At 44.5% G+C, this 15,000-nt stretch overlaps 1 protein-coding gene across 1 annotated transcript in view; it reads right to left on the bottom strand.

Moving 5' to 3' along the window:
- Positions 1 to 15,000, bottom strand: part of LOC134448085 (coiled-coil domain-containing protein 33-like) — a 130,851-nt gene that overhangs the window by 5,484 nt on the left and 110,367 nt on the right. Inside the window, exon 14 of the mRNA XM_063197843.1 lies at positions 1,272 to 1,449. Coding sequence (XP_063053913.1) covers positions 1,272 to 1,449 — 178 coding nt within the window. The remainder of the gene's footprint in view (positions 1 to 1,271; positions 1,450 to 15,000) is intronic.

Here is a 15,000-nt window from a genome sequence, read left to right on the forward strand (position 1 = left end):
TTAAGAACAGGCTCAACCCTCATTAGATGCCATGCTTTCTTTGTTTACAAGTAGATGAAACGAAAACTAAAGCTAGAGGGATGGCTTCAGGAGGTGCGTCAATAGAATTCTAGAACACAGCATTGGAATTCTAAACCAGATTCCAGAACCCTCAGGGTTCCATTAAGCAAAACAACGGAAACACAAAAGGGAAAAGAAAAGATGGAGCAGGCACATGTGTGCCACTGCTGGAGTGTATGTATGGCTGACTTGAGAAAAAGCTAATCAGATTCTTTTCAAGCAAACCTGAAAGTAAATCAATAGCAAATAAGCAGAGTTGATGAATTAGAAATTTGTACGCGCTGACATTATTGATCTTCTACCAATCTAAAGGGCTCTGGCAGTTGTATCCATGATCAATAGTGACATAATTCCTCTATATGAAACGTGCTGTTTGAAAAGAAAAAAAAGCTGTGGCATAATTGCCATGCAAATTATGGAGTATGTACACATGTAAAAATAATGAATACTCCTTAATGTGGGTGATCAGATTAGTATTCAATAGCACCGACATTACAACTGATTACGAACCAATAGGCAGTAAATTATGCGCTTATCCGCATGAAAGCACATCGTGAAACAAAGAGAGAGAAGGACTATGAGAGTGCACACTTTGGGGTGCATGTGTATTTGTTCATTTGTATTATGCATGTGCATTTGTGCATGTGATTGCAGTGTGTGTGTGTGCGTGTGTCTGTTTGTCTGTCTGTCTGGCTACGTCTGAGTGTCTGAGTGTGCATGCACGCGTGTGTGTATCTGTCTGTTTGTGTGTGTGTATGTATAAGAAGCACTAACTCACCCCTGGCTCTTCCTCTGTATCGGTAAGGCAGGAGTCTTTAGGGTCAGGGTCCAGGAGGTGGGAGTCTGATATATGTGAATCTGTAAGGTGGGTTTTTGTCAGGTGAAGGTCTGGCATGTGGGGGGTATTTCATTTTTTAGTAGTTTATTTCCATAATATATACTGCCCATTCACGAATGATATATTTGAATGAATATTTACCACCTCCATTAATTTCTAAGTATTCATTATGACTGGGAAAATTACACCTTACACACTCCATGTCTTCCATTTTGAATTTCCAGTGACAGACTACTTAAGCAGCAAACCTTGGTCAGACCAGTAAATATGAATTTACAGTATCTCTTAGTAAATATTCATGGAAAGATCAAATCTGAGGACGGGCAGCAAACAATTTGAAAACAAAGGACTAAAATCACATTCAGTAGTCTACCTTGAAGGCCAGTGCCTGGCTCCAGCTCTGGCTTCTGCTGGATGTCTGGGTGGAGGGGTTGGAGGGCACCCATGGAAGAGTGCAGCTCACCCTGCTGCTGCTGCTGCTGCTGCTGCTGCTCTGGATCCAAACACGGAAGGAGGCTGTTGTCCATCTCAGCCAAGACTGAATCTGGACGCTACACACGTACACACAAAACACACACGCACAGACGCACGCACACACACACACACACACACACACACACACACACACACACACATATGCACACACACACACACATGAATGCAAGCACGCACGCGCGCACACACACACACACACAAACATACGCACACACGCACACGCACACGCACACACACACACACACACAATTACCATAACCATCAGTTAAGGCAACATAAAACTGAGGCAAAGGGCCATTTCAGATATTGGATTACATGATATGAAATGGAGACTGAGAGGGAGACTGAGAGAGAGAGAGACAGAGAGAGAGAGAGAGAGAGAGAGAGAGAGAGAGAGAGAGAGATTGACTGAGGGTTTATTTTTCCAATGAGCCATTTTATTGTTCTCTCTGCGTAACACTGCATGTAAGTGGCCATTCTGACAAAGAACACCATTGTTGTGCATTCAAAATGAGAGTGAGCATGAGAGTGAGCATGAGAGAGCGAGAGAGAGAGAGAGAGAGAGAAAGAAAGAAAGAGAGAGGCTGTACAATAGTCACAGAGGATAAATGGAGGGAGATGGAGATATGGAGATGGAGTGTGAGAGAGACAGGCCACTAAGCACCACTGTATTGAGATAAGGCATGAAGGCAGAGGGGGGGCTGGGGTGGCCCTTAGTGACTCCCACTGGATGCGGATGTGACTGAAATACCCCATCACACTGGCCCGTTCTGCACTGGTGTGCCCTCCCTGTAACCTTGAATTGAAAGCCCCGTCCACAGGCAGCAGGGTCGTGCCATTTTAATTGCCCCTCCTGAGAGAGTGGAGAATTACCACCTTTGCAGTCTTACAGAGCAGCAGTGCAGCGCAGCCCCACTGGACTCCCCTCGTGTAGTATTTCCATGTGTACGAATAAACGCACGCACGCACACACACACGCACACGCACACCCCCACCCACACGCACACGCACACGCACACACACACACACACACACAAAGCCCCCATTCCACCTCAATTCAACTCTAACCCCGCCCTGCCCACATCCAATCCATCCCTCAAGACAGCAAGTAGTAGCCACTGCACACTGCAAATGGTTTTCCAGCCCATGCGAGAGGAGCATCCACTGACTGCAGACTGCAAATGGTTTTCCAGCCCAGCGCTGTAATGCCATTAGGGGAGGATGCATGATGCTTCTTGTACTACTGATCCTTCCAGTGTTGCCCGATGTGTCTGATCAAATCCCGCCCAAACGGTTCTCAAAAACCGAAATGCGCTAAATTCCGCCCAATTTCAACAAATTGCATTGGTTTCTATGGGCACAAAACTGCAGAAAAAAACTGAAATTTTTTCCCGTTTTTACCCGCAGACAGCCATCCCAAGCAAACCAATTGGGTGGGTAACCGCCCAATCTGGCAACACTGGATCCTTCTCGCATGGCCATCATTACCGTACAGAGTCTACAGACCCCGATACGAGTGCAGTGTGCCAGGGGGTCAACGAGCCGGGAGGGAGGGGCAGGAGGACACAGCCAAGAAGCTCTTCTTTTTATAAAAAGGTCTCTCTTTGACAGTCTCCTAATGCAGTGCACTCTTTCTCTCCCTAAAGGCCTCTCTTTCTGACAGGCTCCTAATGAGCCTAACGAACTCGTTAAGAATAACAATCTATTGCAGCGGTTCATGACTGCTGTACTTGGGAATAGGATGTTAATTGTGGTGATGCTTACCTACTGTACCAGTACGCCAAAGCTGTCAAAAATTAACACACACAGACACTGTGTAAGACAGACAGTGTGCTATTGTAGCATTATGCATAAAAGTAATGACTAAAACCGAATGGTTTATAATGAATAAAATACAAAAAAAATAATTTGAAGAATTACAATTTTACATATTTGAGAAAGCATGTGGAAGACGAGAGAGAGAGAGAGAGAGAGAGAGAGAGAGAGAGAACACACACACATGCGCACAAGGACAAAGACAGGGACAGGGTGATGGAAAAGGACAGAAACAGAAAGAGAAAGAGAGGCAGAGGATGGTAGAAAGAGAAAGAGAGGGAGAAAGACAAAAACAAAAAGAGTGAGGAGGGTTAATGCTGACTCTGAGGTTTCTCCATCATAAAGACGTACTGCCTCCATCAATTACTGCGGCATCTGGAGGCCAATCTAATTAGTGGAGGCCTGCAGAATGACAATTACCATAGTGCCATAGATCTCTCTCTCTCTCTCTCTCTCTCTCTCTCTCTCTCTCTCTCTCTCTCTCTCTCTCTCTCTCTCTCTCTCTCTCTCTCTCTCTCTCTCTCTCTCTCTCTCTCCTCCACATGCATGCACACTTCTGTTTCACTGTGAATGGGGTTCACTGGCTGGCATGCATGAAGTCATTTTTTAGGTATGGATTTGAGTATGAATTACATTTTCATGAACAAAGGAAATCTAGGTAACGATCAAGGGATCTGTAGATCATCTGTTGCACAAATGTTCATTTGAAAGTTTTCATTGTAATTTTATTATATTTAATTAGAGTAAACTTGCCCATCTTCTATAAAACATGATGTCCTAAGCACAGACATAATCATTTCAATTGAAGAAAAAATCATTGATGGAATTGAATTATATCGTCATTACATGGAAGAAGATATTGAAATACTTCTACAGAACTGTAGTGAGTATAGAACAATATTTACCATTATTTTCTGATTGCTCAATATATGTCCCACTTATTCCTCACCACCATTAAATTCAAACAATCAGCTCTACTGCATACATCACCATCACTGAAGCTCCTATAAGTTTATTACTTTCTCTTAAATGTGTTAATTGGTTTGAGCACCGCTACAGTCTCAATAACATGTTCCCACCGTCACTTTTGTATAAATAATATGACATTATAATTATTATTATCCTTTCTAACCGTGTTGACAAATACAAGAAATTAAAAAGTATTTTATGACAAAAGTAAAATATAGGGAGGTTGTTCTGCTACATTGCAGCACAGTCAAGACCTCCGTTTATGATAATAAACCTCTATATTTTGGATTTGAACTACTTTTTTTCTTTCAAAATTAAAACCTGTTTTTAGCCATATTCTCAAGAATCAATGATGTATGTATTGGATAATGTGTGTATGTGTGTGTGTGTGTGTGTGTGTGTGTGTGTGTGTGTGTGTGGGGGGGGGGGGGGGTAGAAGATGAGAATGTGTGCATTTTGGTTATTCAGCATGTTGTTTCTAACCCAAGCACTGGCTAAGTCAATAAGGGGACAGACAAGCTCACTAAGCTGTGCACACACACAGACATATGGGTGCATACGCAGGCAGGCACGCAGGCACGCAGGCACGCAGGCACGCAGGCACGCAACACACGAGTGTGAATGCACAACACACTTACAGAAGCACAAGAAGCGTGCATACACACAGAAAGACAGAGACGATATATCTTTTCATGGCTATTTGCTTCACATGCTCAATTGCTGCATATTGACGACAAACACAAGACAAACACATGACACACACACACACACACACACACGCTGTGTGACCCATGCGGTCAGACAGATAAACACTGGTGCAGACTGTCCGTCCATCAGCGTGTGATTGGTATGCTATTTTCCATTGGACTGCACTTCCCTTACACAACAGGCTGAGCTATTGATCTGAACACACACCAGCACGTCACTGGCATGGACACATTCATCCATGCACACCAACACCAAACACATTCACAACCTCTATAGATCACAGGATGTAACCATTTACATAGAGAGAGAGAGAGAGAGAGAGAGAGAGAGAGAGAGAGAGAGAGAGAGAGAGAGAGAGAGAGAGAGAGAGAGAGAGAGAGAGAGAGAGAGAGAGAGAGAGAGAGAGAGACAGAGAAGAAATATATATATAATATATAAATAATATATAAATAAAAATATATTTTACTCCGAAAGGTAAGCAAACTCTGTGACCACACCTATGGCATATGGTCACCCATACCCCATGCACTGGATGTATGTAGTAGTATTGTGTGTGTGTGTGTGTGTGTGTGTGTGTGTGTGTGTGTGTGTGTGTGTGTGTGTGTGTGTGTGTGTGTGTGTGTGTGTGTGTGTGTGTGTGTGTGTGTGTGTGTGTGTGTGTCTGTGTGTGTCTGTGTGTGTCTGTGTGTGTCTGTTTAAAGCTGAATGCCTTTCCTGACTTGAAGCATGCAACTAGTTGCAACCCTAAGGCCCCTGGGCTCTGTCCATGGTGCTGCCGGTGCTGCTGCTGAGTGGGACAAAGGCATCAAAGAGCTGCATTGCACACACACACACACACACACACACACACACACACACACACACACACACACACACACACACACACACACACACACACACACACACACACACACACACACACACACACACACACACACACACACAAGCATGGGGAGGGAGCATGTGTGCTTGATTCAATTATTGAGTGTGTGAGGGTTCCCCAGGGAGAGTGGAGCTGTGGAGAGTAGGGGCTGAGGAGCCACCCTCCCCCCCCCTACCATAGACACACACACACACACCCATAAGAAAGACACACACTACACACCCATCATAACAAAGACACACGCTACACACCCATCATAACAAAGACACACGCTACACACCCATCATAACAAAGACACACACAAGCTACACACTCCCCACACCCTCTGCATCCACCTCATTAGGCAAGCAACGGGTGTGCAACACAGGCAGACACACGGACATACAGTCCAGTCGACACGACACACAAGTACACATACACAAATACACACCAACGTCTGCGTTCTGCACACACACTCAAGCAAACACACATACACACTCAAAGACAGACTCACAAACATGCACCCATATACACGCATGCACCTGCACGTGCACACACACCGACACACAAACACACACACGCCGCACAAACAAAACCAATCACAATGTCAACAGCTTGTTCAGCCATTTTCTGGCCTCGAAGGTCTACACACAATCATGCACACAGAAGGCCTACAACAGCACATCTTACAAAGCATACCCACCAGAGGATCGCATGCGGAATACAAAGTCATATACACAAAGACACGGTCCCAGCAGGAGGCCCCAGATCATCATAAATATGGCTGCATAGTAGTAGTAGTTCCATCCATGGAGGCTCCCAACTGGACGTGAAGCGGTGGAGTCGAAGTCAGATTGCTTTTTTGATTGGTTGTGGATTGCTTGTTGATGTGGCTGCTTGGTGTGAGTGAGGGGGGATGCATGTTACTGGGGGAGAGGTCCAGGTCTCAGTTCTTCTGTTCTACATACAGTAAATGCGCTGAAAGCTTTGGGATGGATGCTGGTAGTCTGGGCCAGGCTCAGGGAAAATCTTCACGTACAACACTGCCCTGCAAAGGCAAAGAGCAGTAACTACGCCAACACTGATGCTGAGAAAAATGCCTTCAAAGCCTTGATATTAGGGTAGATATTCTAGCTACTGCAAATTTTCATAACAGTATCTCTAAAACGGGACACATTTGGACAATAAGACTTTGTCACAAGATACAAGAGGTGTAATATAGACCACTTTTAAGTCTAAACTCAATTTTGGCAAAATATTTAGTTACTGCAGTTTGCGTTTGTAGGGCAGAACGGGCCTGGGACAAAATCTCCCTGGGCCCATGACTAACAACCCATTTCCAACCACTTGGTGGCTTCGCCGGCCAATTCAATTGATGTCACTGGTTTCATGCCAAGGTGCTGAAAGAGAAGGATGAGAACAGGGAGGGACAGAGAAATGATAAAGAAGGAGAAAGAAAGAAAGAAAGAAATGAGAGAAGAGAGATATGGGCATCTGGACTGTTCACTATCGCAAACAAACAAACATCTGGCCTGTACATAGCATGAAGATGCCCTTGAAACTGTTGTGTCCAGGGCTGTAGTGGAGGGTAAACGCACGTAAACGCCGTTTACGCACCTCTGGAATTTAGGGAATAGCGTTTACCCACCTCTAAATAGCGTTAACCCAGCTCTAAATAGCATTTACGCAGCTCTTAATGGCAATTACGCACGTCAAAGTTCCCTGCGCCTTGTGATCTGCCGTTAGAATAATCCAAAATAAATTTGGTGTCATTTAAAAAATATTTTTGAACATACTTAACGCTTTAGTAGGAATCATTTTCATCTGCTCTGTATTCGGGTAGGGCCTATGTGATCTTCCAATCAGTGCCTTTCGGCTGCGGCGGCGACACCAATCAGGATCCAGGGAATATGTAAACACATACACGTTGTGTAGTTGCCTGCCTGCTGCCTACCTGTTCAAAGTTAATCATCATGGATATTAGGAGAGACCATCTAGTGCTTCCACTTCCGCAGATGCCAGCAAAAGGCCTCAAGTACAAAGTAAGACTGACAGAGATCAATTTACATGAGTCGTTAAATGTGCTTTATAAATAAGTTTGACTTCACGAATTATGGCAATGACAGAACGAGCTTTCAGATTAGCTAATGCAAATAATTTTGCAGCACGAGACGTTGTCATGCTTCAAGTTGAAATGAGAATAGCAAATCAAATTAAAAGTCAATTGTCATTCTAAATACTGCAAAAATACGATTTATATGATGGCTTATATATGATTTTTTTTAAAACAACCATTGAATTGGCACGTGTAAAACTAAATTAGCAATCTTATATTTTCTAAATATAAAACAATAAAACAAAAAACATGCTGTATAGGCTATTAATGCTGACATAGGTAATTATAGCCTACATGAGGGATCCTTTAACTTATGTTGTCAGTGTAATTGGCAGGCTGCTTAACTGGTGTTCTCAGCCCCACAACTCTTAAATTCTACTTTTTTCAGGCAGTGATGGTACAGGCAATGAGGCAGAGATCACAGGGAGAAGAGAAACACCAGGAGATCAGATAGAGATAGAAGAGGAAAGAGTAGGAAATGAAAGAGGACCAACAGAGAATGAGGAAACAGAGAAAGATGAAATAGGAGATGAATAAACAGGTAGTGCGAGAGGAGTAAGAGAAGAAACAGGGACAGGAGAGATGGAGAGTGGAGAGTCTGAAGTAGAGATACAGAATCTGAGACTGAAGACACAGTTAGAGGAGAAAGAGAGAGCAGATGCCATCCCAGTATCTGGACAGAAAAACAACACATACGGTTTAAAAAAGATAACCCTTGGCTTATTGTCAATGGTGAATATCTTGGATGCAAAATCTGCAAGTAAGTGAAAGGCCTTGGAGTGCTGCTTTGCGTCGCTTTGTGCTGTGTCGCGTTGCGTTGCGTTGCGTTGCGTCGCGTCACGTCACGGTCTGTCTGATCAAAAAATTCATAGTTTACCCACCTCTAATTTGACCACAGCCCTGGTTGTGTCTATATAAAAACGGGAATAAACTTATTTCTTTATTGTATACTATATTTTATATTGTATGTAAAGTTATACTGTATGTGAGCAGATGTATTTTATCTTTGCTATGAAGCATCTACACACACAACCCCTCAGTAGTATGGCTGTGCGCACACACACACACAAAAACAAAGCAAAGTTGAAATGCTGCTGTTTTGTATTCAGGATGGGTCTGGGCAGAGACTGGTGGCACTGGTGTGAGGCTCCGTGCTGGGCTGGTGTGTGTGTGTGTGTGTGTGTGTGTGTGTGTGTGTGTGTGTGTGTGTGTGTGTGTGTGTGTGTGTGTGTGTGTGTGTGTGTGTGTGTGTGTGTGTGTGTGTGACTGTGTGTGTGTGTGTGTGTGTGTGTGTGACTGTGTGTGTGTGTGTGTGTGTGTGTGTGTGTGTGTGTGTGTGTGTGTGTGTGTGTGTGTGGCTGGCTCCATGCTAGGCTTTGCTGGATGCAGCTGTGGTGGCAGAAATGGTATTCACCTGCCACGCATACACATGCGCGCACACACACACGCGCGCACGCAAACACACATACGCGCACTGAACTGTCTGAACTGCTTTCAGAGCCCAGTTCTGAGAAGTGACAGCAGGGAGAGATAGAGAAAGACAAAAACACTGCTGGACTGGATGGCACAGTCACCCGCTTAGTCAACCAGACACACACACACACACACACATTTATGCACGCACGCACACACACACATGCGCGCACAGGGCTGTGATGGTTGGGGAGGCACAGGGAGAGGGGAACACCTGTTCTCCTGTCACAAGGACCGGCTGGCACAGCACGGCTCAGGAGCCCACTAGTCAAACCCAGTTTGCTCAAAACACGTCGACCGCACGCATGCACACGGACACGGACACGGACACGCACACGTACACGCACACGCACACACCACCCAAACCGACTCAGACTGAGTTTCTTCAAAACACGTCACAGCACAAGACTAAACTAGATCAGAACAAACTGGTCCTGCTGTCTTGGTAAAGTATAGCTCCAGTCCTCACACACAAACATACGCACACACAGGCACACATCAAGTCAAAGTAACATCTAATCAGAGCACTCTGTAAAGCACTAGGACACACATATAGAAACACACCCTTGCACACACGTACGGAAATATGCACACTCGCCTCCAAAAGAGTTGTCGCCTACCCATCTGTTTGGAATAACAGCTAATAACCTGACTTTCTATTAATCAGTTGGCTTCAGAAGTCACTCATATGAAAGCTACAACTCTCTCGAATGAAAATGTATGTACAAAAATACATTTCATGCACCAAAGAAAGATTGACCCTTTAATGAACACAGACAGGGCAGATTTTGACAAGACGAAAGTTTTGTCGCCTATCGAACATATATGTGAAAATGAGCAGATAAGTCACTTCAAAACACTTCAAATGCGCAGATCGGGTGTCATACTTAATCACTGATTCACACACACCTCTCCAGAAAATCAACTTTGGCCTTAGGTGTATGTTTAGGGTCATTGTAATCATGGAAAGAAACACAATGAAAATCAATGGAGTTCAATGAGAGATGGTGACATATGTGCTATTCGTAGAGCAATACATTTTTAACTTCATGATGTAATCAATGATAAAAGCCCTCACACACCAGCAGCATGCATGCAGCTCCACATAAGAGCTGTATCCCTCCCATGTTTGACTTTAGGCACCATGTATTTTTTCCAAATTCTTCACCTTTAACACCAAAGAAGTCTCTCCCACTGGCCTGTCTCAAAAAAGCCAGGCAAGAGTATGTCAGGCCTAATTCTGACAAAAATTAAGGCTAATGGGACTCATACTCTGAAGTCAAGATCCCAAGATCAACCATTTTAGAACTGATAGCATCAAAACTATATGGTGTTGGAGATGAAAAATATGGAAAAAGAGAAATGGTGCATAAAGTGAAACATGGTACAGATACAGCTCTTATGAGGAGCTGCATGCATGCTGCAGGTGTTTGAGGGCTTTTATCATTGATTAAATCATGAAGTTAAACATGTATTGCTCTACGAATAGTGAATATGTCACCATCTCTCATTGAACTCCATTGATTTTCATTGTGTTGCTTTCCATGATTACAATGACCCTAAACATACACCTAAGGCCAAAGTTGATTTTCTGGAGAGGTGAGAGTGATTCAGTGATTAAGTATGACGCCCAATCTGCCTATTTGAAGTGTTTTGAAGTGACTTATCTGCTCATTTTCACATTATGTTCGATAGGCGACAAAACTTTTGTCTTGTGAAAATCTGCCCTGTCTGTGTTCAATAAAGGGTCAATCTTTCGTTGGTGCATGAAATTTATTTTTGTACATACATTTTCATTTGGGAGGGTTGTAGCTTTCATATGAGTGACTTCTGAAGCCAAGTGATTAATTGAAAGTCAGGTTATTAGCTGTTATTCCAAACAGATGGATAGGCGACAACTCTTTTGGAGGCGAGTGTATGCACACACGCATGCACGCAAACAGACGTGGGCATACACACACACACAAACACACACACACAAACACACACCCACACACACACACACATACACACACAAACATGTCAAACAAACGACTAATCGAGATCAGAGCAGGCAGGTCCTGCTGTCTCAGTAAGGCACGATGTCTGCCACGTTGAGGTGTTCTTTCATGTTCGTTCAACGTCTGTTTTTTTGCTCAGTACATCTGTGCTGGCTTTTATTCAGAAAGAGATATGTAGAGAAATTGTAATGGTGTATATCAAAACATACAGCCAAATTGCTACACTGCACACAGTCAAGTACGCATACTGACACAGCCACACACACACGGATAGATTTAAAGGGCAGGCCACACACACACACACACACACACACACACACACACACACACACACACACACACACACACACACACACACACACACACACACACACACACACACACACACACACACACACACACACACACACACACTTAAGTGACATAGATGTGTAACAGTTGCATATGATCAGACAGTGACATATGCAGAGACTAATAGAGGTCAGTATCCCAACAGCTGCATGATAGATGATGTGTGTGTGTGTGTGTGTGTGTGTGTGTGTGTGTGTGTGTGTGTGTGTGTGTGTGTGTGTGTGTGTGTGTGTGTGTGTGTGTGTGTGTGTGTGTGTGTGTGTGTGTGTGTGTGTGTGTGTGTGTGTACGCTCCTGTGTTTAAAATGAGCCATCAGGCCTTATTCCGGAGCAGAGCATCCCAGGCCTTAATGAAATGCTGATGGCGGTTGTCGCTGGTGCGTTGTGTGGCTGGCTAGGTCTTGAATTATTGCATTAACCGTGGATAATGCACATCCATCCTATTTTGGATAATAGCTGTGTGTACTTAGAGTACATGCACCCCCCCCCCCCACATGGAGATTATTCAGTCACAGCACCCACGAGTACAGTACTTCAGCCACAGTACAATGGAATTATTGGTATACTTCAGAATCCATAGGGTTACGCAAACACTATTATACAGCCTCATCCACAACTACACCTATGTGCGGCACGCACACGCGCGCACACACGTACACACACACCAACAGTGCTGTAGCCCATTTTCTATTCTGAAAATGCACTCACACACATAACGCACATAGTGTGCACTCTACTGACACACAGTCTGGATACATCAAGGAAAATACACTAAATTCACTTACACTCATTCCATCACTCACTCACTCACTCAATGTATATTCCTTCATTCATTCATCCATCCATCCATCCATCCATCCATCCATCCATCCATCCATCCATCCATCCATCCATCCATCCATCCATCCATTCATTCATTCATTCACTCTCTGTCTCACACACACACACCACTATTCGGCTGGCTCCCAGAAGCAATCATGGCCATCAGAAGAGATAATTGAGGCGAGCCTGGGCAGCTGCCTGGAAAAGAGTGGCTGTCTGCAGCAGCTGCCTCTCTCTCTCACCTCAAACACATACACACACACACACACACACACACACACACACACACACACACACACACACACACACACACACACACACACACACACACACACACACACACACACACACACACACACACACACACACACACACACACACACGCTCACACCACATATGCCAATCCCTGGTGCTTTTATGCATGGGTGGGACAACCAATTCTGCTCTGTGCTGCGTGCCACTGTGAAGAGAAAACAAATGAATTTGGCACTTACACACTTACCAGTTACCACACCCACTACCATCCCAGCACACACACACACACACACACACACACACACACACACACACACACACACACACACACACACACACACACACACACACACACACACACACACACACACCCCTCACCACAACACTCCCTTCCCCTCCATTGCCCGCCACCACCTACTTGTGAATAATGGATTGCAACTACCCCCTCCTCTGTCCCTGCATCCAGCAACCCCCAGCCACCACCACCACTACCATCACCACTCATTTTCAGTATAACTTGCCTTTCTCCCTTCTTCCAACCCCTCAACTGCAAACCACCCATGGGCTATCGTTTCTCTCCCTCTCTCTCTGTCTGTCTCTCTCTGTCTCCGTTTACAGGAATAGGGATGTCTCACCCCTCTTTCCGGCTCTGCTATCTCCCCTCGTGCCCTGTTCCATAAACATCAGGTATGAATCACAGGTGCTGACAGGGGCACAGGAAAGATAATGGACAGACACACACTCCCACATGTACTTTTATACAGACACGCACGCACGCAGGCACGCAGGCACGCAGGCACGCAGGCACGCACGCATGCAGGCAAGCAGGTACGCACACACACACGCACTCACGCAGGCACGCACGCACACACACACACACAAACGCAACCACATTATGCAGACACACAGACATAGATGAATACACATACGTACACTCTTATACAAGCACATGTCCAACACACATAACACATACACTGCTACAGACAAGCAATTTATCCTGTAAACTCCTGGGCATTCTAAACAATTTTCGACATTTTTTGATCAGCCAAATATTATTGGTCTTAGACATATGGACACACACAGATTTCCACAGGTTTGAAGGTGCTTTCGTTCCAAAGTTAGGCCATGCTAAACAAGAGTTAGTTTAGGTCAAAAAATGTTTTCCTTGAAACTGAGATAAAGCACTTTTTGTTACATGTATACATATGAATGAAATACAGAATGAATATGAAACTATTTTATATTTAAAGCTAAAATATGGTTTCATAAGTGCGCTATCTGAAATTAGTATTTAGTGGCCTAGTATGTATGCATACATCTTTGTTCTCGCTGAAGAACAGGCTTCTCGTGATCGTGGGTTTCTCGCAGGAGAACCGCTGTCGGCGCGGCAAACCGATCATAAAAGTGCTTTACGGGGTAGCTGGACCACTGGACTCGAGGACCGTAAGTTAAAAGCAAATAGCAAAATAGCGTATTGGGCAAGGTCGCTGGCCATGGTGCTAAAATTACTGCCGAGCCCGATGTTGGCTATGTTTAAAAAACGATGTTTGGGCTTGGGATCACAGGGCTCCAACTGAGAGCTCGGGATAATACCCACGCCCGCGAATATGTGCAAGCTCTGAGCGGACACCCCCTGGCCGGTTATTGGGAGAGTGAGCAGAACCAAGGAGACGCAAGGATGGAATCCTGGATAAAACGATCGAGATGACGAAGATAGGGGGTGATCGGGGCAGATGGTGGGTAGGAGCGAGAACGCAAGTTTCCGACTTGCAAGTGAACGGGGAATAAATGCGGTGTAGATAATTGAAGGGCGTGCCAGCTGTCATTGCACTTACAAATCCGTCAAATGATGGAGAATGGAGAATGAGAATCAGGTGGGTAGGTAGACGTGCCTGTCTTAACGCGCAGAAAATAGACGAATGACAGACAAGCAGGGAATAGAGTGCAGGTGTTAATTCAGACCTGACAAATTTCATTACACTTCTCCCGAACTTTCGTTTTTAACAAAACGTGCATTTAATGGTAAGCACTCTGACTCCTTTTCACGGCTCCCTTACCAAACACCACACACTATCCCACATCTCTAAATCAAATACATGCACACCAGGCAGTCTACATTGAACAGCTATTATATGCAGAGTTGTAATAAGTAGACGTAGAGGTACTAAAATGTAATTAACACTGTAATTAAATAACACTAATGGTATGATACTACATGAATTCAACTTTGTAATATC

This window comes from Engraulis encrasicolus, chromosome 4, assembly GCF_034702125.1.
Source record: "Engraulis encrasicolus isolate BLACKSEA-1 chromosome 4, IST_EnEncr_1.0, whole genome shotgun sequence".
NCBI lineage: Eukaryota > Metazoa > Chordata > Actinopteri > Clupeiformes > Engraulidae > Engraulis > Engraulis encrasicolus.